Source organism: Carcharhinus amblyrhynchos, chromosome 7, assembly GCF_965287045.1.
Source record: "Carcharhinus amblyrhynchos chromosome 7, sCarAmb.v2.hapA, whole genome shotgun sequence".
Taxonomy (NCBI): Eukaryota; Metazoa; Chordata; class Chondrichthyes; order Carcharhiniformes; family Carcharhinidae; genus Carcharhinus; species Carcharhinus amblyrhynchos.
In genome coordinates this window covers 95,246,804-95,274,789 of record NC_137330.1, presented here as the reverse complement: position 1 = coordinate 95,274,789, position 27,986 = coordinate 95,246,804, and the positions used below count along the sequence as shown (strand labels likewise).

At 42.9% G+C, this 27,986-nt stretch overlaps 1 protein-coding gene across 1 annotated transcript in view; it reads right to left on the bottom strand.

The window, feature by feature from the left end:
• The window catches only part of LOC145345609 (uncharacterized), a 46,182-nt gene extending 18,732 nt beyond the window's left edge, over positions 1 to 27,450 (bottom strand). Inside the window, exons 1-4 of the mRNA XM_080193442.1 lie at positions 27,140 to 27,450; positions 17,337 to 17,629; positions 8,991 to 9,046; positions 3,802 to 3,934 (exon numbers count right to left, since the gene is read on the bottom strand). Coding sequence (XP_080049568.1) covers positions 3,802 to 3,934; positions 8,991 to 9,046; positions 17,337 to 17,629; positions 27,140 to 27,391 — 734 coding nt within the window. The 5' untranslated portion in view covers positions 27,392 to 27,450. The remainder of the gene's footprint in view (positions 1 to 3,801; positions 3,935 to 8,990; positions 9,047 to 17,336; positions 17,630 to 27,139) is intronic.
• Positions 27,451 to 27,986: the final 536 nt, after the last annotated feature.

Sequence of the window (27,986 nt, the reverse complement as noted above, 5' to 3'; positions counted from 1 at the left end):
CTAAGTTTGCAGATGACACAAGGATATGTAGAGGGGCAGATAATATTGAGGAAGCAGGGAGGCTGCAGAAGAACTTGGACAGGCTAGGAGGGTGGGCAAAAAAGTGGCAGATGCAATACAATGTGGAAAAGTGTGAGGTTATGCACTTTGGAAGGAGGAATGGAGGCATAGACTATTTTCTAAATGGGAAAGTGCTTACAAAATCAGAAGCGTAGAGAGACTTGGGAGTCATTGTTCAAGATACCCTTAAGGTTAACATGCAGGTTCATTGGACAGTTAGGAAGGCAAATGCAATGTTAGCATTCATGTCAAGAGGCTGGAATACAATGGCAGGGATGTACATCTGAGGCTGTAGAAGGCTCTGGTCAGACCCCATTAGGAGTATTGTGGGCAGTTTTGGGCCCTGAACCTAAGGAAGGATGTGCTGACCTTGCAAAGGGTCCAGAAGAGCTTCACAAGAATGATCCCTGGAATTAAGAGCTTTTCATATGAGGAATGGTTGTGGACTTGTTGGGTTTTAGAAGGATGAGGGGGGGTCTTACTGAAACTTACAGGATGCTGTAAGGCCTGGATAGAGGAGGTTTCCATTAGTAAAAAAACACTAGGACCAGAGGGCACAATCTCAGGCTAAAGGGACGATCCTTTAAAACAGAAATGAGGAGGAACTTCTTCAGTTAGAGAGTAGTGAATCTGTGGAACTCTTTGCTGCAGAGGGCTGTGGAGGCCAGGTCATTGGGTGTCTTTAAGACAGAGATAGATAGATTCTTGATAAATAAGGGGATCAGGGGTTATGGGAAAAGGCAGGAGAATGGGGGTGAGAAAAATATCAGTGATGATTGAATGGCAGAGCAGACTAGGTGGGTCAAGTGGCCTAATTCTGCTCCTATGTCTTATGGTCTTATGGTGCAAGGACAGTGTGTGGCTTGGAGGGAAACTTGCAGGTGGAAGTATTTCCATGCATCTGCAGACTTGGAAAGTTCTGTTGAAGGAGTTAGTTGCTGCAGTGCATTCGATGGATGGCACACATTGCTACTATTGTGCGTCGGTGGCAGGGGGAGTGAATGTTTGAGGTGGTGGATGGGGTGCTAATCAAGTGGGCTGATTTATCCTGGATGGTGTCAAGCTTCTTGAGTGCTGTTGGAGCTGCAGTCATCGAGGTAAGCGGAGAGTATTTCACCACACTCCTGACTTGTGCCTTGTAGGTGGTGGATAGTCTTTTGGGAGTCAGGAGGTGAGTTACTTGCTGCAGAATGGTATTAATTCTGCCATGGACTTATTGAATGGCAGAGAAGGCTCAAGGGACCATACAACCGATTCCTGCTTCTATTTTGAATGCTCATGTTAAATACCATAACATAAAAATGTCTGCTCCTAGCCTGCTTCTAATTCGCTCCAAAGTGGGAAGAAACTGATAGCTAAATTTAATCAGTTTCACTATATAATGTCTAGGTTTCCAAAGGACTGCACTTCTTCTTTCAGGCACAAGTTTGCAGACACAGAACTTTGGTGAATGAATCTGTGAGTCATTTTGCTTCTCTGTAGGGGGTAAAGCAGTTGAGTGATCAAGAAAAGCTAATGAGCTCCAAAGACTCATTTTACTTTTACAGCATTCAGAATATGACCTTTATCATCCTTTAAACCTTCATCTTATGTACAATTGCCAGAAATTACAGCTGGAAATTTGAGAAAAAGTACCGACACTATCACTATCAGTGACTTTTAAGGGGCATCTTTGATTTTTAAGGGGCGTCTTGACAAATACATGAATAGGACGGGAACAGAGGGATATGGCCCTGGGAGGGCTTGGGAGTTTTAGTTCTGTTGGGCAGCATGGTTGGTGCAGGCTTGGAGGGCCGAAAGGCCTGTTCCTATGCTGTAGCTTTCTTTGTTCTCTGTTCTTTGTATCAGTGGATTCTGTACAAACTGAAAAATTGTCAGTTATTCTTGGTGTTAAAAACAAGTTACACACATCAGTCTGTGACAGATAAGCTTGCTGGAACAGGTTTGTTGAAAAGTTGAAGCCGAGGGAAAGCTGTGAATGCTATTCTTTCTTGGCTGAGTTGGTCTTTTTCACGTTGTTTACTCTCATAGAGCCAGTTGGTAAAGAGCATGTTGAGCTAATTTGATTGAGTTTTTTGGTGAGGTAAGAGAGAGAGAGTTAATGTCACATGAGGACCACATGACAGTGTGGTCAGTGAAGCTGAAGTCCATGAATAAAGGGGACAGTGATAGCATGGGTTTGAAGTTGGCTGAATGAAAGGAAATAGAGAGTAGTGATGAATGCTTGGTTTTTGGGACAGGATGAAGGTTTATAGCAGGTCCCCAAGGTTCACTATTAGACCCTACTTTTTTTTGATCTATATTAATGTCCTGCAGGATTATGGCCAAGTGGCTATGGTATTATGAAAGCAAACTTACCCAACCTTCTAGGGCAGCACGATGGCACAGTGGGCACCATTGCTGCCTCACAGTGCCAGGGGCCCTGCTTCGATTCCTGGCTTGGGTCACTGTCTGTGCAGAGTGTGCTCATTCTCCCCATGACTGTGTGGGTTTCCTCCAGGTGCTCTGGTTTCCTCCGAGACTCCGAAAGATGTGCTGGTTATGTGCATTGGCCATGCTAGATTCTTTCTCAGTGTATCTGTACAGGCACATACAATCATAGAAACCCTACAGTGCAGAAGGAGGCCATTTGGCCCATTGGGTCTGCACTGACCACAATCCCATCTAGGTTCTATCTCTGTAACACTACAGAGTTACACATTGATCCCTCTAACTGATGCATTCTAGGACACTAATGAGCGATTGAACATTGGCAATGCACCTAACCCGCATATCTATGGAGTCTGGAAGGAAATCAGAGCAGCCGGAGAAAACCCACGCAGACATGGGGAGAATGTACAAACTCCACACAGACAGTCACCCAAGCTGGGAATCGAACTCTGGAGCTGTGAGACAGCAGGGCTAACCACTGTGCCACTGTACCACCTGGAGTGTGACAACGAGGGGATTTTCACAATAAATTATTTGCAGTTTTGATGTAAGCCTATTTGTGATATATGACCTTTAAATATTCTTCATTGTGGTCTCCTGATTACTGAGTGCAAGAAAGCCTCCCATTGGCTGTCTAACATTGTTTATGTAAATGTGTATACAGTGAAAAGTATTGTCTCTTGCGTGTTATACAGACAAAACATACCATTCATAGAGAAGGAAATGAAAGAGTGCAGAATGCAAAGTTACAGTCATAGCTAGGGTGTAGAGAAAGGTCAACTTAATGTAAGGTAAGTCCATTCAAAAGCAGGAAAGAGGCTGTTCTTGAGTTGGTTGGTACGTGACCTCAACTTTTGTATCTTTTTCCCGAAGGAAGAAGGTGAAAGAGAGAATATCCGGGGCATTTGGGGTCCTCAATTATGCTGGCTGCTTTTCTGAGGCAATGGGGAGTGTAGACAGAGTCAATGGACGGGAGGCTGGTTGTACATAGTTCTGGGTGCCACACTATAGGAAGGATATCCAACTTGTCTGGCATCTGTGGACAGTGAGCTCTGTCCCTGGCATTTTATTACCTGAAACATTAAACATTGTAATGTGGCTATTTGATGGCCATGTGTGGTTGGGACCTGCAACTAACTCCTGTCTCCAGCTCTCAAGTCCTTTGAAAATCTTGTCCTATAAATCAGTACAAGAGTTCTTTGGAGAGTGAGAAATATTAAATTACATCAATTACAACTGGGATGTATACAGACCATCCTATAGTCCAATATAGATTGAATTCTTAGCTCTTACTCCTGACTCAATACTTACATTGACCAGACATCCACCTTGGGACCATATTTCTTATGGGCCAGTAGCTCTGGGGCAGCATAGGCGGGGCTCCCGCACTGTGTGTTCAACAACTCCTGGCTGTCATTTTTTAGGGTGTTGCTCAATCCAAAATCTATATGCAGGAAAAAACAAAACACAGGAATGAACACTAAAAAAAAGTTACCTCAGAATTTAATAGATGCACAAATGTGGACCTTACTTTTTTATTCACTAACTTTCTGAAAATCCTGTTCCCTTTTCTCTCTTGAAGATTTGAATTTATTGCTGGTTTGGTTCCAGGCATTGTCCACAGTGGAAGATTAAAATTGATGTGTTCCGCTTTCTGATTTGCACCATGAGAGTTTATTTATTGACCGTTATTGCAAGGTAGGTGAACTATAAAAGTCAGGAAGTGTTGCTTTGACTGTCTTGGTGAGATCACACCTTGTGTACTGCATACAGTTTTGGTTTTGCATAAGGAGGTATAGACTTGTATTTATGTTGTTTAGGTGGAAGATTGAAAGGAATGAACAAGCAAAGGTAGCCTTCAATTATTTTTTTCATGTAACCACAGTAAACTCCTGAGTGGCGCAAGAACAATAATGTGGATTGCATTAATTTGTTTCTTATATGTAAGAAACATAAAAAAAAGAAGCAGGAGTAGGCTATTCGGGCCCTTCAAGCCAAATCTTCCATTCAATAGGATCATGACTGACCTGATTGTGGTCTCAAGTCCACATTACTGTCTGTCCCCTATTATCATTGGCTCTCTTGAAGATCATAAATCACAACCTTGAATATATTCAATCACTCAGGCTTCATTACTCTCTGGGTAGAGAATTCCAAAGACTAATGATTCTCTGAGGGAAGAAATTCCTAATCGTCTGTATCTTAAATGGGATACCCCTTATTAGAAAATTGTGCCCCCTAGTTCTATATTTCCCCAGAAGAAGAAACATGTTCTTAACATCTATATGTGGGGTGGCACAGTGAGAAGTCTCGCAACACCAGGTTAAAGTCCAACAACTCCACTCACACTGTCTGTATCTTTAAGACTTGAATAGCAGGTTAGCTGTAAGGACTCGCATTCTAATCAGTATTCTGTAAACTGTGTGCGCTGTTACATGCTCTGTCAGAGACCAGAACTCCCACTCACCTGACGAAGGGGCAAACCCTGAAATCTTGTGGGTTTACTATCAAAAAACCTATTGGACTTTAACCTGGTGTTGTGAGATTTCTTACTGTGTTTACCCCAGTCCAACGCCGGCATCTCCACATCATGGCACGGTGACACAGTGGTTAGCACTGCTGCCTCACAATGCCAGGGACTTGGCTTTGATTCCTAGCTCAGGTTACTGTCTGTGTGGAGTTTGCACGTTCTCCCTGTGTTTCCCCATGTTTCCTCTGGTGCTCCGGTTCCCACCCACAATCTGAAAGATGTGTCGGTTAGGTGCATTGGCCTGAACAGAAGTTGTAGTGTGACGACTAGGGGGATTTCACAGTGACTTCATTGCAATGTTAATGTAAGCCTTCCTCATGACCAATAAATAAATAAGCTTAATGCTGTCAACCCACTCAAGATCTTAAATACTTCAATTAGATCATCTCTCATTCTTAACTCAAATAAGTATAGGCCCAACCTGTTCAACCTTTCCTTACAAGACAACCCTTGATCCTGTGAATGAAGCTAGCGAACTTTCTCTGAACTGTCTTCAGTATAAGACGATACCTCCTTATAGACGATCAAAACTGTACTCAGTGCTCAAGGTGTGATCACACCATTACAGTCAGAGCAATGCTTTGCTACTTTTATACTTCATCTATCCTGCAATAAAAGCCAATAAAGAATTATTATCAGGGAATTATAGGACCCTTTTTGAATAAACTTCAATTAATTTTGGATTCCCAGTCCTCTTGTTAAACTTACTCTTGAACACATTTATACTGTGTAGTGACATTCATATACTGTTAAATACGGTTACGTGGGCAGAATTTTCCCATCCTGCCTGCCATGAGAATCATAGCGGGTGGGGGGCAGACCATGAAAAGGCCCGTTGACCTCAGGCAGATTTTCTGGTTTTGAGGTGAGCGCGGCCGAAGAATCCCGCTAACAGTCTACTCCAAAAATTGAGAATTACACTCTGACTCTTGCCTTGGCCAGTGGACAGGAAGACAATAAATATATATATTATATCATCATCAGCCTGAGTATTTTACAACGTTATATCTTTTCTGTTTTTCAAAATTGATAGTGGCTCAGCTGGTAGAACAGCTGCAGCTAGCCACATGCTGGCTTCTGGAACTTTCTGAGCAGTTTGAAAAGGAACAAAGGCTAACACCTCACATCCCCTGGCATGAAGCACTCCTTGCATTGTATAAACATTTCAGCCAAGCTGACACAGCAGACAATAACAAAAGCGAAATACTATGGATACTGGAAATCTAAAATGGAAGCAGAAAATGCTGGAAAACCTCAGCAGGTCTGGCAGCATCACTGGAGAGAGAAACACAGTCAATGTTTCGAGTCTATATGACTCTCTTCAGAAGAATCACATGGACTCAAAATATTAATTCTGTTTCTCTGTCTGTAGATGCTGTTGGATAACAGATGAAATGTGCCTGTTATGGCCAAAGGCAACTGTTTGTGCTTCCTGATCTCAGATGTGCTGCTAATGGACCCACAGTTACCTGCTCTAAAACACAATGGGTTTCAATGACAGGCCACATTTGCTGAATAACTCACCTTATAACCATCCTATTATATGACCGAGACCTGAGCCATCTGAACTCATTTAATTATGCAGCTTTTTAATTTTCTTTTCAGTCACTGTTTGACCTCAGAAGAAAAACAGGAGTCCAGGCAGGTAACTTATTTCTGTTTACTATTTTATTATTAATCCATAAGACCATGGACCATAAGATATAAAAGAAGAGCTAGGGCACTTGGCCCATTGAGTCTGCTCTGCCATTCAGTCATGGGTGATAAGTTTCTCAACCCCATTCTCCTGCCTTTACTCCCATGATCTTTGATCCCCTTACCATCAAAAACCTATCTATCTCTGTCTTAAATACAGTCAATGACCTGGCCTCCACGTCCTTGTGCGGCAATAAACTTCACAGATTCACCATCCTCTGGCTGAAAAATTCCTCCTCATCTCCGTTCTAAAGGGTTATCTCTTTACTCTGAAGCTGCGCCATTGGATCCTAGTCTTTCCTACGAATGGAAATGTCTTCCCCACTTGCACTTTGTGTAGGCCTTTCAGAGTTCTATAAGTTTCAATGAGATCCCTCCCTCATCCTCCTAAACTCCACCAAGTACAGACTCAGAGTCCTCAAATGCTCTTCATCGAGCTATCCATTGAGCTTTCATTTTGGGGTCATTCTCATGAATCTCCTCTGGATCCTCTCCAAGGCCAACACATCCTTGCTCAGACATGGTGCCCAGAATTGCTCACAATATTCCAAATGTGGTCTCATCAGAGCCTTGGGCAGGTAACAGCAGAAATAGCTCTGGAACATTGATATTTCTGTATTTGTGTCTACAAGAGTGATTCAACTCTACATGTCCTCTCTTGTCATGGAGGTCCTCGTTTCTGGAAAGATGGGTCACCCTGCAACAATCAGCCTGTTACCCTCGAAAGGAATACACTATTGGTCTTTTGATTCTGGATTCTGGACTCACGTAAAACTTTGACTTATTTTTATTGTGGTCCTGCCCCCTATACCCTTTTCTTTCCCTTACCCCTCTTTTACTGTATGAAGACAAAAGGGGCAGACATTGTGAAATTCCATTCCCACATTTTATGTATAAGAGAAACCAACTCTCTTCATAGAATCATAGAATCTACAGCATGGAGTGAGGCCCTTTGATCCAAATTGGTCCATGCCAACAAAAATAACCATCTAAGCTCAGCCTATTTGCTTGCATTTGGCCCATATCCCACTAAACGTTTCCTATCCATGTATCTGTCCAAATGCCTTTTAAATGTTGTCAATGTCCTTTCCTTAACCACTTCATCTGGCAGCTCATTCCACATACGTACCAGGTGGATTGACCACGCTGAATTGCCCCTTAGCACCGGGGGGGCCAGCTAGGGTAAGGGCTAGGGTTATGGGGATAAGGCCTGGGTGGGATTGCAGTCCGCGCAGACTTGATGGGCTGAATGACCTCCTTTTGCCCTGGAGGAATTTAAAATTCTCTATGATTCTCAGGCTGTCATTATTTCTTTCCCGTCTTAACTTAAACCTACGTCCCCTAGTTCTCGATTCTCCAACCCTGGGAAAAAGACTGAGTGCATTCACCTTATCCATGCCACTCATGTTCTTATATACCTCTGTGATCTTATAGATCTCTACAAGATCACGCCTGCTCTCCTACACTCCACAGAAAAAAGTCCTAGCCTATCCAAACTCTCCCTATAACTCAGTTCCTTGATTTCTGGCAACATCCTTGTAAATCTCTTCTGTACTCTCTCCAGTTTAATAACATTTTTCCTATAGCAAGGCAACCAAAACTGAACACAGTACTCCAGGTGTGGCCTCACCAATGTCCTGTACAACTGCAACATAACTTCCCAACTTCTATACTCAATGCCCTGACTGATGAAGGCCAGCATGCCAAAAAGCTTTCTTCTCTGCCCTATTTACATGTGACTCAACCTTTAGAGAACCGGGCAGCTGAACTCCATGGTTCCCTGATTCCATGATACTCCCTCAGGTCCTGCCATTCATCATGAAAGTCCTACCTTGATATGAGTTTCCAAAATCCAACACCTATTGTCTCATTTCGAGTTTGCGTGAGATTATTAATGGAGGTTTGCAACACTCAGAAATCAGGGCTGTTTAAATTGGCGCCTTCCTGTCTGTAACACACTCAAATGAGAATAATTTTGACTTATGACGATAATATCAAATCAATGATATTGGCTTGGCTCCATTAAACACCTTTCCTGAATTTTATTTCCATTGAAGTTAGTTGGATGTGGCAGGTTGGGAATTCATTGCCTATTTTTACACTGCTGTTTAATGTCAAAATTACCATGATTGTGTTTGAATTGAATTCCTTTCCCTGCCATAGTAATGGTGATTGCAAGCAATTTATTATCAATGGGGAACAAGTGACTTTCAATCCAGGACTACATTCGGGATCAGTAATTTCTAATGATTACTTTACTTTGCTTCATACTTACCAACAATTTTGATATTATTGTTTTCATCAAGGAGGAAGTTTTCAATTTTCAGGTCCCTTCAGAAAATAAAAGAACACAATTTTTAAAAAATGCAATCATTCCATCTGACATTTACTTTACATTTAAACTGACTTCAATTGAATTGTTCAAAGCTCTTTGGACTTTTTCTCTCTTGATCCCTCTGACATCTCAAATAAGGTGGCCTGATGGATTTGATACATTGAACAAGGTGGACCAGTGGAGTTGACACCTTAAGTAAGATGGACCAATGGATTTGATATCTTAAATAGAACATAGAACATTACAGCGCAGAACAGGCCCTTCGGCCCACGATGTTGCGCCGACCAGTTAAAAAACAATGACCCACTAACCTAAACCAATCCCTTTTCGTCCATAAACCTATCCACGGATCTCTTAAACGCCCCCAAACTAGGCGCATTTACAACCGCAGCAGGCAGGGCATTCCAATCCCTCACCACCCTCTGGGTAAAGAAAGTAAATAAGTTGGATCATTGGATGTGACACCTTAAATAAGGTGGACTAACGGATTTGATATCTGTAATGAGGTGGACCAGTGGATTTGACATTTCAAGTAAGATGGACCAGTGAATTTGACAACTTAAATAAGATGGACCAGTGCAATTGAGACCTTAAGTAAAGCTGACCAGCAGATTTGACTCCTTAAATAAGGAGGACAAGAAGGATAAGTGGATTTGATACGTCTGATAAGGTTAACCAGTGGATTTTACACCTCAGTGGATCACTGGATCTGCTATGCTGGTACATCAGGATCATTTGGAACCTGACTTCAGGAGAAGAAGATTCATATTGGACTCAAAATGTTAACTCATGTTTCTTTCTCCACCCACGCTGTCAGACCTGCTGAGCTTTTGATCTGAGTATTTGAGAAAAGCCAATGTTGTTGCTTTGTTTAAGAAGGGTAGCAAGAATAATCCAGGTAATTACAGGCCAGTGAGCCTTACTTCAGTGGTAGGGAAATTATTGGAGTGAATTCTTCGAGAGAGGATTTATTCCCACTTCAAAATAAGTGGACGTATTAGTGAGAGGCAACATGGTTTTGTGAAGGAGAGGCTGTGTCTCACTAACTTGATCGAGTTGTTTGAGGAAGTGATGAAGATGATTGATGAGGATAGGGCAGTGATGTTGTCTACATGGCCTTCAGTAAGGCCTTTGACAAGGTCCCTCATGGCAGATTGGTGCAGAAGGTAAAGTTGCATGGGATCAGAGGTGAGCTGGCAAGGTGGATACAAAACTGGCTTGGTCAAAGAAGAAAAAGAGTAGCTGTGGAAGGGTGCGTTTCTGAATGGAGGGCTGTGACAAGTGGTGTTCCTTAGGGATCAGTGCTGGGGCCTTTGCTGTTTGTAATATATATAATTAATTGGGAGGAAAATGTAACTAGATTGATTAGTAAGTTTGTGGACGACACAGAGGATGGTGGATTTGTGGATAGCGATGATAATCTTTAAAGGATACTGCAGGATATAGATCAGTTGGAGACTTGGGCAGAGAGATGGCAGATGGAGTTTAATCTGGACAAATGTGAGGTAATGCATTTTGGAAGGTCTAATACAGATAGGAAATATACAGTAAATGGCAGAATGTTTAAGAGTATTGATAGGCAGAGGGATCTGGGTCTACAGGTACACAGGTCACTGAAAGTGGCAATGCAGGTGGAGAAAGTCATCTAAAAGGCATACATAATGCTTGCCTTCATCAGCTGGGGTGTTGAGTTTAAAAATTGGCAAGTCATGTTGCAGCTTTATAGAACCTTACTTAGGCTGCACTTGGAAAATAGTGTTCAATTCTGGTCGCCACACTACCAGACGGATGTGGGGGCTTTGGAGAGGGTACGGAAAAGATTTACCAGGATGTTGCCTGGTATAGAGGGTGTTAGCTATGAGGAGAGTTTGGAGAAACTTGGTTTGTTCTCACTGGAATGACAGAGGTTGAGGGGTAACCTGATAGAAGTCTACAAGATTATGAGAGGCATGGACAGAATTGACAGTCAGAAGCTTTTTCCCAGGGTGGAAGAGTCAATTACTAGGGGGCATAGGTTTAAGGTGCGAGGACAAGGTTTAAAGAAGATGTATGAGGCAGATTTTTTACACAGGGAGCAGTGGGTGCCTGGAACCCATTGCTGGTAGTGGAAGTTGATACGGTAGTGAATTTTAAGGAGCGTCTTGACAAGTACATGAATGGGATGGGAATAGAGGGATATGGTCCCCAGAAGGATATGGGGTTTTAGTTAAGTCAGGCAGCGTGGTCGGTGCCTTCTGGACTTGGAGGGCCAAAGGGCCTGTTCCTGTGCTGTAATTTTTTTTGTTCTTTGTTCTTTTCCAGCACCTTCTGTTTTTATTTATGGAGAACTTTCAAGTCTCCAAATTGTTCTGACAGAGTTTCTGAGGCACTGTGGAGACATCTCAGACAATCAGCCACCCTCCCCTTCCCCCATTCCCCATTATGGAAGCACAGGCAGTACTGGAAAGCTACTCTCAATGACACTGCTGTCCCTGGTGTACAAGAATATAAATAGTCTCTTTCTTCAAGGAATGAGGGGAGAGTATCCAAAACTGAGTCACTGTCTCAGTCAGGCTTCATTCGCCAACTGGGACCAAAGGTAAGTTTAGCCTGGAAGCCTCATGCCAAGGCCATTCTCCTTCTGACAGGCAGCCTTGGCCTGAATACTTGTGAATTGTTGATCCCAATTTATAATGAAATGTACACATACACAATTCCCACCACCGATTCTGCCATTGTATCTGAGATCAGGGAGAGATTCCCTTAGGGCTACAAGGAACCTGCGCTGCTACGGAGAGACCTTGAAGTCCCACCATTACAGGCGAAGTGAACTGAATGGGTGTTGCCCACAGCCCATTACTGTGAAGTTTATAGATGTGAATGATTTACCTGTTTGCCTGTGGAAGGGCTAATCAGGCCTGAAAATCAAACCTTTCAAGATCTGACCCCTGACTGGAATCCGGTATACAATTCAGTATACAAATAAGTATATTTCTGTTCACTCAGAGTAGAAACCTCATTTATTGCCGTGTGAATGTGAAGCTTACTTGGTGAAGTGAACTGAATGTGTTTTGGGCCACCTCAAAATGCATCAAGGCAAATGTGTCAGATGGTAAGCCAAAGGTGCAGTGGTGGGGGGGCGGGAATAGCGTAGTGTTGATGGGGTACGAGGTTGGGGGGGGGGGGTGCAGGGTCTGGGGGGCTGTGGAAGCATGCTCCCTTATCTGAAGGATGTTTGTGAACCAGGTGTTTTTTTTTAAACAACATCTAACAGTTTTCCAGATCATTCCTTCTGGCACTGATTTGATTTTATTTGATTTGATTTATTATTGTCACATGTATTAGCATACAGTGAAAAATATTGTTTCTTGCACATTTTACAGTCACAGCATATCGTTCATAGAGAAGGAAATGAGAGAGTGCAGAATGTACTGTTACAGTCATAGCAGGCGTGTAGAGAAAGATCAACCTAATGCAAGGTAAATGCATTTAGAAGTACTGGCCACAAATTTTCCAGTGTATTCAATTCATTTTTACAATTTGCCGTTGTGAGCTTTAAATTCTCAACCCCTGGCTTTCTGTCCAACACTATAATCATCATACTGTCAACACAGTGCTGAAAGCAGCAGAATGTTAAGATGAGATCAAGTATTGAAGTTACATTAAGCAGTCTGATCACTGTAGAAGCAAATAAAGCCCACTGAATCAAAATGAAGAACTTCATCCACGCTGTCATTGCTGAGAGCATGTTCAAGGTTTTATGCTGGGTGATTATGTGTTTAAGATCATAGAATCTTCCTGTACAGAAAGACATTATGGAACAGGAGTGTAAGAAACTAGGTTAATCATGAGCGAGGGTATGTGTCCTGGTGACTGGGAATTCAGTTGGAGCCAGAGAGAAGAAGAGAGTAGACTTGGATGATGTTTCTGTCAGGCCCTTAGTGTCTTTATAATTATCATAGTTTAATAAACTCTCTTTGTTGTTGGAGCCACATTGAGTCATCTCTAGTTTTTACACTGGCGATGAGGAAAAGCTATACCAGTTGTTAGGTGATTGCAGGACATAGTTAGGAGGAGGAAGATGACCACCAAACCGAAAAGAAAAAGGTATAGACATCCTTAACATGCCTTTAATTGGGAAGATAGAGTTGTTTGACCCAGAAGTTGAGAGCTGGTATCAATGTATTGAAAGGTTGTGTTATTTCTTTGAAGCTACTGAAAAAACTACAGAGGAAAAACAAAATGTAATACTACTCACAGTCTGCAGCTCACAAACTTACAGACAGTGAGGAGCCTAACTTCACTGGAAGCTCTGAATACAGTCTTTCAATCAAATAGTGGGATTGGTCAAAGACCAATTTAACCCCTGACCTTCAATCACCATATTCAGGTATAAGTTTCATTCGGCTATGAGGGAACAAGGTCTCTGGGTTCATGGCCAGAATATGATACTTAGGACACTGAAGTCGGCCCAGTTTTGGGGGAGATGTTGACAGACCATTCCAATCTCTGTTGACTTCAGTAAGAGTGGGTTATCCTGCTGGTTGGAGGGGCAAGAACATCCTGCCCTTTGTGTTCAATTAGATGTTATTCTGTGATTGGGCAACAGTTGCTCAACAGTCCTGAGTGTGCTAATAATGACACTGTCAATTAATTTAACATTATCAATCAGGCTCACAACACGGCTCATTTAGCTTACTAGAGGTGACATAAATTAAAACACAGGAACTTTTCCTTTATAGACAGAAGGAACATGTGCACACATTATACGGTAGCACGGTGGCACAGTGGTTAGCACTGCTGCCTCCCAGCTCCAGGGACTGGGGTTCAATTCCGGCCTCGGGTGACTGTGTGGAGTTTGCGTATTCTCTCTCTGTTTACGTGGGTTTCCTCTGGGAGCTCTGATTTCCTCCCACACTACAAAGATGTGCAGGTTAGGTGGATTGGCCACCCTAATTGTCCCTTAGTGTCCCACGATGTGCAGTTTAGTGGGGTGAGCGGGGTAAATATGTGGGATGACAGGGATAGGACCTGGATGGGATGCTGCATTGGAGAGTCGGTGTAGCCAAATGACCTCTTTCTGCACCGTAGGGATTAATCATTCTATGATTACGCCTTCTTCAACTCAATGAAATAGGTGATATTGAAATAGGTAATAACCATTCACTGGTTCATTCCCCTTGAATGCCTTCACCAATTAGTCAAGCTGCCTGATTTGCAGTTAAACAAAGCTTGATAATTAGCTATCAGTTTTCAGTCAACTGGTACATTCTCCATGGCAACACATCTACCAATCAGAGTCCACTTACCAACCAATCAGCACTCTTTTCATAATTATGTTTCCTTTAAAAATTTGGAATCCTTGTGAATGTGCTGGTGAGTGCAAGATGAAAATGTTCAACTGCATGTGTCCTTTTTCAGCAGTACTCAATGGTAATGCCATTAACAGTCATTGGGGGAGATGGTTTGATTCTGTCTTGTTTGGAATGATCATTGCCGGGCACTTATATCGTTCAAATATTGCTTGCCAGTTATCAGCCCAGGCCTGAATGTTGTCCCAGTCCTTGCTTTAGGAGGACAGAATCCTATAGGCTTTCTCAACTGTCTTACCAATGCCACCACTTTCAAAGAGTTGTGAGGATGCACACCCAGGTCCCTCTGCTTTGCATCCTATCAGAACTGTACCATTTAACATAGAAACATAAAAAAACTACAGCACAATACAGGCCCTTCGGCCCACAAAGTTGTGCTGAACATGTCCCTACCTTAGAGATTAAGATTGCACTGCCTCTAAATGTTGCTCCTTCATGTAGTGCATTACTTCACGCTACATTTCTTTACATTTGCCATCTGCCCATTTCATCAGCCTGCATCTGTCTTCCTGTCTGCTGCTATTCTAGTTACTATTACTTGGCTGCCAATTTTGTACCATCTGCAATGTTTTAAATTTTGTGCCCTGTATCCAAGTTCAGATCAACGAGATATAACAATGATCCTCATGCTGATCCCTGCAAAGGGTTGGATGATGCTTAGAGCCAACATGCATGCCTCCTCCACTCACAAAAACATGTGTACTCTGCCTTCTATCTCATGTTGGCCAATTGTGTATCCAAACTTCCACTGTCTTCTTTATACCACGTGCCTCTACTTTCTGAATATATCTGTTAAATTGTATATGAACTGGTCTTAATCGCAAGTAGTTTTTTGTGTTTTTGTTGGCGAGTTTGTCTTCAGTCAGCTTGCTGTTCGAGCACAATTATCTGAATCATTGAGATTTTGTTGTGCAGTTTTATAAATGCAAGAATTGAGGGGTCACTTGACAACAGATATAACTCTGGATTTTACTAGTTGGTGTGTATATGGAATGAGAAATTATAATGATTAACTTCCACTATAAGGAAAATTATGGTGATTGACTTAGACATTGTCTTCTTTGATTGGTCAACATTTCACTAATGGAACCAAATACCATATTTAATATTGACTTGTTTGAGAATCAGTCTTCAATGATATTAATGATTGAATAATAAATTAAAGAATCCTTGCAACTACACCTTAAAACAGTGAATAATTCTTGTGAATATCAAAGCTATTCAGGCAGCAATACTTGCAATGTAACAATCTAATGTTAATTGGGGGTAATTATTGATCTCCACACTTGTTCCACTCAGGCTGCTGCCAATCGTGGAGGTTAAAATGAAAAATGAACTTCAGGCCACAAACCTGCAAAGTTCAGAAGGGAGTGCTAGACTGCAGAGGTAGTGGCGGGCCTGGGGATTGGGACGGGACTGATCACATTTCCTGTAGGGTAGGATGGGATAGAGCACTCCTATCCCTTTCGATTCCATGGGAATGTTTTAAAACTTAAAACAAAAAAACTCTAGTTGATGGTTGCAGAGACTGCTGAAAAATTCTCACAAACAATGAAGATACTTAAGTTTTATTAGTGTCACAAGTAGGCTTACATTAACAGTGCAATGGACTTACTGTGAAGATCCCCTAGTTGCCACACTCCGGCACCTGTTCAGGTGCACTGAGGGTGAATTTAGCATGGCCAATACACCTAACCAACATATTTTTCAGCCTGTGGGAGGAATGCCACCGTGCCGCCCCACGTTTTGTATGCACCAATTCCTATCGTACATGCTAGATTTGATTTAACTGTTTTGATTTTAAATGCCCTGCTATCTTGAGACAGTGCTACCTCATACTGTCACTGTGTGAAGCATAGCGACCTGGGTTTGGACCCAATAGTGGGTAGCAACTGGTGATGGCAGATTAAGAGACAAGTGGCTGAGCAGCCAAGCACTCTTTAGTTGTTATGGGTGTTTAAAGTTAAAGTTTATTTAATAATATTACAAGTAGGCTTACATTAACGCTGCAATGAAGTTACTGTGAAAATCCCCTAGTCGCCACACTCCAGTGTCTATTCACTGAGGGCGAATTTAGCATGGCCGATGCACCTAACTTGCATGTTTTCTGGATTGTGGGAGGAAACCCACGCAGACACAGAGAGAATGTACAGACTCTGCACAGACAATCCCAAAGCTGGGAATCGAACCCTGGTCCTTTGAACTGTGAGACAGCAGTGCTAACCACTGTGCCACTGTGCCACCTATATGAAAAACCCGATGGGTTCTTCCACAGGTCCATTGTTAACATATTTAAGGGTCCTCAAGTCTAACTTGATACCTGAACAATGATCTTCACACATTAAACAATGGAAACAACATCTGCACATATTAGACACAGACTATCTCATTGTTTTACACCAAGTCAACACTCTAGAAGTGTGCACAACACATGCTAACATCTATTCTATTGCCAACAGTCCTGCTAGATTGATGCCAGATACACTGAAGGAGAATTTAGCATGGCCAATGCACCTAACCAGCACATCTTTCAGACTGTGGAAGGAAACTGGAGTGCCTGGAGGAAACCCACACAGACACAGGGAGAAAGTGCAGACTCCACAGAGACAGTGACCCAAGCTGGGCATCGAACCCAGGTCACTGGCGCTGCGAGGCATCAATACTAACCATTGTGCCAGATAATTTGCTAATGTTGCACTGCTGGCAGTTGTTTTTAGAAATTCAGGAACCTATGTGCACAGTCTTAAAACCACCTAAGTTACACCTCACACTCCTAAGTTTCTTTTTGGCAGAATGGGGTCAGTAAACAATTCCCATTGTCTAAAGTTTGGTGTGATAAATAGCTCCAGACAGAATGGATAACTGTGACAACAGATGTGTACAGGACCAGCAGGGGCAGACTGTGGGGATGGACAGGAAACAGTTCCAAATCTACCTGTGTACTATCGCGTGACGATGGAGATGTTCAACTGCTGACAAGATCTGCCTGGTGTATTTTCTCACTTCTCTTTCTTCTAGCTTCTTCTTCTCACAGATTCTATCCATAAGGTCTCCACCCTGGCACAACTCCATTGCCATGTAGTAGGAGTTCTCTGTCTCCAGCGTTTCAAACAGCTGCACAATGTTCGGGTGCTTGATCATTTGGTGGATGCGGGGCTCTCTCTTCATGTTCTTCTGTACGTAGGTGTCCTGCTTTGCTTTTTTCTTGTCAATCACTTTGATGGCTACCTGGGAAGTAAATCAACCAAATCAAATTAGTGGATGCTTCCAGATGTTAGCCAAGCAGTGTGATTACTCATTGCCCATTCTACAGACATAAAACATATGTCTAAGAGTCCAATCTGACAGGTGACACATGTGTGCTCATTGTTCACCAACACATTGTATCCAGATGCTCAGTAAGTATCCCAGGCCCCTTTGGAGACAGCTTGAAGCCTCTTTATAATATCAGAGTTAGGGCGCCATGCTTGTTGACCCCAAATCCTTGATTTTTCTCATTATAACATTTCTCAGCTAATCATGCCACTAACTGTCGTTAGTAGTCTTGCAAGAAAACTATATAACAGACTCATTCCTCCACATAGGTTAGTTACCGGTTGCTGCTGGTAAACTTCTGGATTTTTTTTGCGGGGGGAGGGGTGCAGTGAGGGGCATTATTTTCTACATTCCATAAATGAATTTTGTTTTCTGTAAAATAACTTTGAGTCAGCGCAAGACAGCTTTTATCTGCTTTGTGAAGTGTTTTAGTCTAACCAGGCAAAGTCCGATAGGTCCTCCTTCACGGCTGAGTGGGAGCAGTGGGGATAACAGGAGCATCTGGAAGAAGAGAGAAGGGGAGAGTAACATGCAAGCGGCCACACTCAAAATTCATCTTCAGGTAGCACTTTTCATCCCTTGATGTTACCAAGGATACGGCCATAGCACCAGGTTGCCTGCTGCCGTGCCAATTGGAACCCACAATCAGAGCATGGACTGCACTGCTTAGAGCTATCAAGGACATTTTGGCCATGAACTATTCGGCTCATTCCAGATTGCAACAGGTTTCATTAGGGACACATTAAGGTGGTCACTGAGTTCCAATGCAAGGAAAATCACCTACTTCACATTCCCAGTGGATAGAGTGAAACAGGACAAGAGGGTACTAGGCTTCACCCACATTGCAAAGCTTCGTCAGGGCCCAAGGTGTCAGAAACATTCTCCATCACCAGCCTGGCATCTTCGTCAATAAAAGACAGTGCAGGAGTTATGGAACTCCCTGCGAGGTTGGTGTCTAGCACCAAGCTAGCAGCCACCTGACAGAGCAAACTATTCTAGCACTGATCTCATATCTTTCTTTAGTTTCTGTCCCATCTCTCCTTATGGTGTTTCTCAGCTCATCTTGTCCTTGAGATCCATGTCCGCTCCCTTGAACTTCTCCCCACTAAACCAATGATTAAACCAACTTGCCTGCTGGGGTCCCCTGGATAACTGACATTGTTAATGATTCTCTTATTTCAGGTGCTATCCTTCTCTTCCTTGAATCTGCTTTTATCACCACACTCCCCTCCCTTCAAAAAATCTTGACACCACTAATCTTGTAAACTATCATCACATTTCCAACCTCCCTTTCCTCGCTAAAGTCCTTAAATTTGTTGTTGCCTCCCAAATCCAATCCCATCTTTCACTAGCTTTGAATTCTGCAGTAAGGTTTCTGCCCTTGTTGCAATACCAGAATAACTCTTATCAAAGTCACAAATGACAGCCCATGTGGCTATGAGAAAGTAACATCCTTCTTAACCTGCCTTCAGCCTTTGACATGGTTGACCACACCATTCTCTCACAGAATGCTCTCACCTTGTTCCAATCTTGACCATTGAACTATAGCCAAAGAATCACCATCAATGGCTTCTCTTTGTCACATCTGACCATGACTTCAGGTGACCGCAAAAATCTATTTGTGGCCATTTCCTATTAAGACCATATGAAATCGGAACAGGAATCGGTATTCAGCCCCTTGATCCTGCTCTGCCATTTAATAGGTTCATGTCTGATCATCACATTCAATATCCTGATGCTGCATCTCTCCCATATCCTTTGATCCCTTTAGCCCCAAGAGGTAGATCAATTTTCTTCTTGAAATCACACAACGTTTTGGCCTCAACTACATTTTGTGGTAGTGAATTCCATACATTCACCACGCTCTGGGTGAAGGAATTTCTCCTCATCTCAGGCCTAAAAGATTTGTCCCTTAACCTCAAACTATGACCCCTCGTTCTGGACACCACCCCCCCCCCCCCCCCCCCCCCCCCACCATTGGGAGAATTCTTTCTGAATCTACACTGTCCAACCTTGTTGGAATTTTATAAGTTTCAATGAGATCCCCTCTCACTCTTCTAAACTCCAGTGAATACAAGCCTAATTATCATAGTCTCTCCTCACATGACAGACCTGCCATCCCAGGAATCCGCCTGATAAACCTTCACTGCACTCCCTCTATAGCAAGGTTGTGCTTCCTCAGATAAGGACGCTATATTCCAGGTTGGCTTCACCAATACCCTATACAATTGCAGTATAACATCCCTATTCTTACACTCATATCCTCTTGCTATGAAGACCAAATACCATTTGCCTTCTTTATTGCCTGCTGCACTTTTGTGCTTACCTTCAGCGATTGATGCCAACACCAAGGTCTTGCTGAATATCCACCTCTCTCAATTTACAACCATTCATATAATAATCAGCCTTCCTATTATTGCTACAAGTATATTGGGGTGGCACAGAGGTTAGCACTGCTGCCTCACAGTGCCAGAGACCCGTGTTCGATTTCTGGCTTGGGTCACTGTCTGTGCGGGGTTTGCACGGTTTTCCGTGCCTGCGTGGCTTTCCTCCGGGTGCTCCAGTTTCCTCCCACAGTCCAGGTAGATTAGGTGGATTGGCCATGTTAAATTGCCCTTAGTGTCAGGGGGACTCGCTAGGGTAAATGCATGGGGTTATGAGGATACTGCCCGGATGGGATTGTGGTTGGTGCAGACTTGATGGGCTGAATGGCCTCCTTCTGCACTTAGGATTCTATGATTCTATACTCCACTTGTCACTGCCTGTCAACTGGAAACAAACTTACTGTCCTTACTGTCTCTTACTCACTTACTGTTCTGTCTGGAGACAATACACATCTCTATAACCTATGCTTAATGCTATCTCCACTCACATTGTTTGCACCTTTGAAAATTGATTAGCTGTAAAGACTCACATTCTAATCAGTATTCTGTAAACTGTGTGTGCCTTTACATGCTCTGTTTGAGACCAGAACTCTCCACTTACCTGACAAAGGGGCAAACCCCGAAAGCTTGTGGGTTTACTATCAAATAAACTTGTTGGAGTTTAACCTGGTGTTGTGAGACTTCTTACTAATTGGAAACAAACCGATTTATACCAACTCTTTGCTTCCTATCTGCTAACCAGCTCTCTGTCCATCTCCAACACTACCCACAATCCCATATACTTAAACTTTACATAGTAATCTGCTGGGTGAGATCTCCTTGAAAGCCTTCTGAAAGTCTAAATAAACCACATCCACTGGTTCTCCTTGGTCAACTCTACTAGTTGCATCCTCAACGAATTCCAATAGATTTGTTAACCATGATTTCCCCTTTGTTAAATCCAGACTTTGTCTGATTATACCATTGCTTTCCAAATGCAGAGCTATGAAATCCTTGACAATTGACTTGAGCAACTTCCGCTGTACTGACATTAGACTCACTGGTCTATAGGTCCCTCTTTTCTCTCTCCCTCCCTTTTTGAAGAGCAACCTTACACTAGCTACACTCTAATCTGTAGGAATGAGTCCAGAGTCTAAAGAATTTTGGAAAATGGTTACCATTGGATCAATTATTCTTCCTTAAGTGCTCTGGGATGAAGATCATCAGGACCAGGAGATTTACCCACTTCAATCCCATCAATTTCCCAAAAACCATTTCTCCACTAATGCTGATTTCTTTCAGCTCCACATAAAACTCGTTTCTCTCAGAACCTCTGGTACATTATTCATGTCTTCCTTTAAGAAGGCAGGAGCAAAGTACAAACTAAATTCCTGAGCTATTTCATAGAATCCCTACAGTGCAGAAGGAGGCTATTTGGCCCATCGAGTCGGCACTGATAACAATCTCACCCAGGTCCTATCTTCATAACCCCACATATCTACCCTGCTAATCCCCCTGACACTAAGGGTCAATTTAGCATTAACCTGCACATCTCTGGACTGTAGGAGGAAACCAGAACACCCAGAGGAAACCCATGCAGACATGAGAATGTGCAAGCTCCACACAGACGGTCACCTGAGGCCAGAATTGAAGCCAGGTCCCTGGCACTGTGAGGCAACAGTGCTGACCACTGTGCCACCCATAATAATAATGCCCAACGTGGGGCTCGACCCCATGATTAAGGGTCTCATGCTCTACCGACTGAGCTGGTTGGACCATTTCTTTGTGCCCCATTACGCATTCTGACATTTCTGACTGTAAAGGGCCTACATTAGTTTTTGTGAATCTTTTTCTCTTTACAAACCTGTAGAAAATTTTACAGTCAGCTCCTCTGTTCCCCACTAAACAAAAAATCATGCTGACTCAAGCGCTCCTTTCTCTCTCCACAGATGCTGTCAGGCCTGCTGGTTTTTTTCAACATTTTCTGTTTTTGTTTCAGATTCCAGCATCTGCAGAATTTTGCCTTTATCCTAAAGTTAGCATATCCTCTGCTTCAGCTGGAGGGCTGACTAACATTTATCTCTTTTTTTGCCTTGACTTAGTGAGATACAATCTACACAAGACCAAAACTGAAAATGCTCCTGTAAACAGAAATCCACAATGATATAATTGAAAGGGTTAAAAATCACACAAGTTTAAAAATCACATAAGCTGCGAGCTTTGTGCAAATGAGAGATTTTGATTAAAGTAAGCCCAGATAACGCTCATGGACTATCTAATGGAATGATGTACATCATGCCTGCCCATTAGAACAAGGAAGAATGGAAAGGAAGGTTGAGATACCATTAGTCAGAGACATAGCTATAATTTCTTAACAATATAACATGCAGAAATTTTAATTGGACATTATACCCTTATGTATGCATGATGTAACCATAACTATGATAGGATTGAGATAACTCCTATTCTGTTATTGGCATATGTTAATTACTTGAAATCAAAGCTGTGTCTTTAATGATTTTGTATTTCTGAATTTTTCACTCTGAATGCTCTAAATGGGCATTTACAGTCCTGTAGATGGCTACAGTAAAGATCATCTTGAAACCATACTGTTACTTTGTTTGGTTACTTGAAGGGAACAGCAGTTTTTTCAAAAAAACATGAAATCTATCTTAACAGCCCTTAACAATAATTAAAGCAAAAGAACCTTCCTAACCCCCACAAGCCACCTTCATTACAATGTGTCATTCTTGGAATGTTTAAAGTGGAAATGTAAATTTTTACCCTCAAAGCCCCATGATTCTGGTGTTCACATGAATAATGTGAACCTCTAATGAAATTAACAATCATCTCTCCAGGCTCCCTGGTTCAACAATGGAACTCCTCTGCTTATAAAGATCCTTTTAGTTTTTTAATCTGAGAACTCCTTACATTAAGCTGATCTTTCTCTACACTGTAGCTATGGCTGTAACACTATATTCTGCACCATCTCATTTCCTTCTCTATGAACAGTATGCTTTATCTGTATTGTGCGCAAGAAACAATACTTTTCATGTATACTAATACATGTGACAATAATAAATCAAATCAAATTAACTATATGAATAATCCAAGTTAAATTTCACCCATTGTTCCAGTTTTCATTTATTTGTAAAAATATACTTCATTCATAAATTATCTAAATGATTAGTAAGAGTGTGGAATGCCCTGCCTGCAACAGTAGTGGATTCGCCAATATTAAGGGCATTTAAATGGTCATTGCATATACATATGGATGATATTGGAATTGTGTAGGTTAGATGGGCTCTAGATTGGTTTCACAGGTCGGCACAATATTGAGGGCCGAAGGGCCTGTACTCCGCTGTAATGTTCTATGTTCTATGTAACTTTACAAAACATATAAAAGTGGTCATTTACAGAACGTGCAATGATATTCAAATTTTCTAAATAGATATGTTTTCTTCCTTCTCACTCTAAAATTATTAAACATGCACGGGTTACCCATTGAAATAAATTACCCCAGGTCTGTCTGGATTTTCAGAAGGCGTTTGACAAGGTACCTCACAAGAGGTTATTGCAGAAGGTCAGGGGACATGGAGTTGGGGGTAGGGTGTTAGCGTGGATAGAGGATTGGTTGTCAAATAGGAGGCAGAGAGTGGGGGTCAACGGGTGCTATTCGGATTGGCGGATGGTGACTAGTGGAGTGCCCCAGGGGTCGGTGCTGGGGCCTCAGCTTTTTACCAATTATATAGATGATCTGGAGGAGGGAACCGAGTGCAGGGTGTCGAAATTTGCTGATGACACCAAGATTGGGGGAAAGGCAAATTGTGCGGAGGGTGTGGAGAGTCTGCAGAAGGATCTAGATAGGCTGGGCGAATGGGCCAGGAAATGGCAAATGGAATTTAATGTTGGCAAGTGTGAGGTGGTCCACTTTGGTAGGAAGAATGGTAGGAAGGACTATTACTTACGTGGCAAAAAACTGCAGCAGGCGACGGTGCAGAGGGACCTCGGGGTCCTTGTGCATGAGTCGCAAAAACCCAGCTTGCAGGTGCAGCAGGTGGTCAGGAAGGCGAATGGGATGCTGGCCTTCATAGCGAGGGGGATTGAATATAAAAGTAGGGAGGTCTTGCTGCAGCTGTATAGGGCATTGGTGAGGCCGCAGCTGGAGTACTGTGTGCAGTTTTGGGCGCCGCACCTGCGCAAGGATATTTTGGCCTTGGAGGGAGTGCAGAGGAGGTTTACTAGGCTGATACCGGAGTTGAGGGGATTGAGCTATGAGGAGAGGCTGAATAAACTAGGCTTGTACTCGTTAGAGTTTAGAAGAATGAGGGGAGATCTTATTGAGATGTATAAGATGATGAATGGGATGGATAGGATAGAGGTGGAGAGACTCTTCCCGCTCAAAAAAGACAGTAGGACTAGGGGGCACAGCCTCAAGATAAAGGGGAGGCGGTTTAGAACGGAGTTGAGGAGGAACTTCTTCACTCAAAGGGTGGTGAATCTCTGGAATTCTCTGCCCGTTGAAGTGGTGGAGGCTGCCTCGCTAAATATTTTTAAGAAGCGGGTTGATGGGTTCTTGATAAGAGAGGGGATTAAGGGTTATGGAGAGAGGGCGGGAAAGTGGAACTGAGCCACGACAGATCAGCCATGATCTTATTGAATGGCGGGGCAGGCTCGAAGGGCTAGATGGCCTACTCCTGCTCTCCTATTTCTTATGTTCTTATGAATTGCACAGACTTCAGGATTGGTTATCTGTTTCTCAATCTACTGTTCCTATTTAGCACTTGAACTCCAAAAATTAACAGTTATTCCTCTCAACACATGAACCATTAAATCAGATCTAAACAACAAAGTGGATCTCATCAGCGTGCTGATGCTCATGAATGATATTGAAATGAGGTGGAACGGAGACAAGAAATTAACTAGCGTCAAGGATTAAGCCTGTAGTATTACTGTTTCTGCAGGAGTGTGACGTGGAAAGACTGACAATTGCGGATGATTGTTAAGTATATGGTGGAAAGAATGAAAACATCCACCAGAATTTCACTGCCCTGCCCGCCACGGAATAGGAGCAGGCAAAGGGCAGACAATGGAAATGTCCATTGATCTTGGGCAGGAGTTTCCGGTCTCACTCGAGCAAGGCCAGGCCGATGACGTGACACACTTAACAGACAGCAACGCCTACATTTAAGAAGAATGACTTTTTATCAGAAAGTTGTCCATAAAATGGAAGTTAAAAATATTCAAGAAAATGTTTTGAGCCCATTTTTAGGCACAGACTGAATGGCAGTAACGGCTGCCACGCCTACACTGATGGGTGGAAGGATCATGCGACATTGGCTCTCTTCCTTCAGAAGACAACCATGGCACTGCTAGCACCAGTTACATCCCCAAGGAGAAGTTTCTAGTCACAAAAAGGCACATAATTGTTGTTCCAAGTCTATGGTGAATTTGGTCCGTGTGGGGAAAGGTGTCTTTCATTGGGAAAGGGGAAAGCTGCATCATGAAAATTAGCCATAGATTTAATGTGGTTCTTGGAGCAACTCACGCACCTTTTAGACTTATATTTAGTTAGGTTTAAAAACTGACATTTGAGTTTCTTCTACAAACTCTATTGTCCTTTAAAACAGCACCTCTTACATCGCTGCAGCATCAGAAACTGTTATAGGAATTGCCCTGTGCATTGGGGTCAGGAGAGTATTTCTTAATTTTGAAATGTGACTATTCTAATTTCAGATAGACTGTATTGGGCAAGTACTGCACATCCAAACACAGTGTTCCTGTTTTAATGCCTCAAAGACAAATGAAGCCCCATAGTAATTTCTATTTTAAAAAATGAGAGAGACAGCTGAAGGAGGAGATTGAGTGAAAAGCAGCATTAATATTGCCCCTTGACATTCAATGGCATTAGCATTGCTGAATCTCCCACTATCTTGAAGATTACCATTGACCAGAAACTGAACTGGACTAGCCATATAAATACTGTAGCTACAAGAGCAGATCAGAGGCTGGCAATTCTGCAGAGAGTAACTCACCTCCTTACTTCCAAAGCCTGTCCACCATTTACAAGGCACAAGTCAGGAGTGCAATGGAATACTCTCCCCCTGTCTGGATGAGTGCAACTTCAATAAAAGTCAAGGAGTTTGATGCCATTCAGGATATGGGAGCCTGCTTGATTGGATCCCCACGCTCTAAATTAAACATTCACTCCCTCCACCACTAACGCACAGTCACGGCAGTGTATACTGTCTATGAAACACACCATAGCAGCTCACCAAATCTCTTCCAATAGCAGCTCCCCAACCCACGATCTCCACCACCTAGAGGAACATGGACCACCAATGAATGGGAACAGCACCACCTGCAAGCCACTCACCATTCTGACTTAGAAACATATTGCCATCCCTACAGAGCTAAACTCCCTTCCTAACAGTATTGTAGGTGCATGCGCACCACACGGATTGCAGCGGTTCAAGAAGCCAGCTGGCCACCATCTTCTCAAGGGCAGTTAGGGATGGGAATTATGTGCTGACCCAGCTAGCAACACCCACCTTCCTTGAAAGAATAAAGTAACAAAAAACCCCAGCAAAACGGGCTCAGCAATGCATCTTAAAAGGTGATCATCACCAACTGATAATGGAAATACAGGAAATACTAAGCTGTTAATTTGAATAGGTGATTAAATGTCATTAAATCATGCAATGTTAGGAAGTAAAAGTTGTAATCATTGGCGGTCCCCATCTCTCATTCACAGTTCTTCAGTAAAAAAAAAACCATAAAACTTGAGTTTAGATGGAACATAAGGCAGAGAAAAGCAAAAAGAGTAAAAATATTAAACACCAGTGAACTGCAGCAGATCTCAGAACCCGCTTTGAGGGAATAATGTAGTTACATGCGGGCTCATTCATTTTGTTCTTCTATGTTGCATTCGATCTGCTTTCTATCTAAAACAAATTGGCTAAATCAATTGAAGTGAGACTCTGGGTTTCCCCTCTAATGCACTTTCCGTGTGTCATCTATTAATCAGGAGCCAAGCTCAGTTCATGGATCAGTCCTTTACCTTCTCCCCGGTTGGAACGTGTAGCCCTTCCATCACCTTGGCGAAGGAACCCTTGTTGATCATCTTACCCACCAGGTAATTCCCAACCCGCTTGGTGTGGGAGAAACTTTTCACCAGGTCCTGCGGTAAGGCAGTAAAGCACTCGGGCACTACAGAGTCCTTGCTCGCCTCGCCCCACACGGTCGGCACACCCTCCACTTCGCCCGTCTCTATCAGGCTATCTCCCGGAGCTGCCCTGACCTCGGCAGGCATTGCTGAGGTGGGGAAGGGAGAGCAGCTCCCAGCAAGGCTGGAGTTAACTGTGCTTTGTGCACGCCTCCCGGGTAATGAACACAGAGCCCATTATCACTGGAGTTCCTCCCTGACAGACTAGCTCCCAGTTAATGATTTGCCTCCAGGCGTACTGGTCTCCCTCAAGCAAAACGGCGGCACATAGATAATTAACCAAACTGACATCCACTATTGTCAGTCATCCTCCCGGCCCGTTAATAAAGGATATTCAATCCCAGCCTGGAGATTACACTAGAATTTTTGACAGAGACAGATTTAGCTCTGATCATGGGCGGCACTGTGACACGCTGGTTAGCAGTGCTGCCTTACAGTGCCAGGCACCTGGGATTGATTCCCAGCTTGGCTCACTATATGCACGTTCTCCCTGTGTCTGTGTGGGTTTTCTCTGGGTGCTCTGGTTTCCTCCCACAGTCTGAAAGACGTGCTGGTTAGATGCATTGGCCATGCTAAATTCTTACTCAGTGTATCCGAATAGGTGCTGGAGTGCGGCGACTAGGTGATTTTCACTGCAACTTCATTGCCATGTTAATGTAAGGCCACTTCTGACAAAATAAGT